Genomic DNA, 532 nt, shown 5'->3' on the forward strand with positions numbered 1-532 from the left:
CTCCACTGCCCTGGGCAGCCTGCGACACGCCAGCACAACCCCAGCGGGACAGAAATTGCTCGTCAGGGACAACCTCACCCTCCCCTGCAACAACCTGAGGCCGGTTCCTCTTGTCCTGTCACTTGTTCCTGGGGAGCAGAGACCGACCCCCGCTTGCTCCACCCTCCTGTCAGGCAGTTGTCAGAGCCAGAAGGTCTCCCAGGAGCCTCCTTTGCCCCAGCCTCAGCCCCCCCAGGTCCCTCAGCTGCTCCTCAGCGCATTGTGCGTCAGACCCCAGAACCTGTCCCTCGTCCCCGCAGCTCTTCTTTCTGTCACCCTCTGGTCTTCTTGCTGATCCCAGGAGGGGCCACACGGAGGGTACAAGGACGGGACGGGGTGAGCAGATGCGGTACCTGGATCTGGTCCCCCAGCCACTGGAAAGCTTGGCTGCCAGGGGTTGTTCGGAGGATGAGGAGTCCTAACAAGAACTCCAAGCAAATGCACAAGAAAACGGTTCTCCAGCACACATGGGCACCAAGAGCAGAACGGGGAC

The 532-nt window shown here is 61.5% G+C and overlaps 1 protein-coding gene across 1 annotated transcript in view; it reads right to left on the bottom strand.

The window, feature by feature from the left end:
- LOC104497071 (sodium/nucleoside cotransporter 2-like) overlaps positions 1-532 on the bottom strand; it is a gene marked incomplete at both ends in the record, with an annotated part of 6,624 nt that overhangs the window by 3,162 nt on the left and 2,930 nt on the right. The window contains one exon of the mRNA XM_010140284.1: positions 393-495. Coding sequence (XP_010138586.1) covers positions 393-495 — 103 coding nt within the window. The remainder of the gene's footprint in view (positions 1-392; positions 496-532) is intronic.

This window comes from Buceros rhinoceros, unplaced genomic scaffold (assembly GCF_000710305.1).
Source record: "Buceros rhinoceros silvestris isolate BGI_N320 unplaced genomic scaffold, ASM71030v1 scaffold20657, whole genome shotgun sequence".
Taxonomy (NCBI): domain Eukaryota; kingdom Metazoa; phylum Chordata; class Aves; order Bucerotiformes; family Bucerotidae; genus Buceros; species Buceros rhinoceros.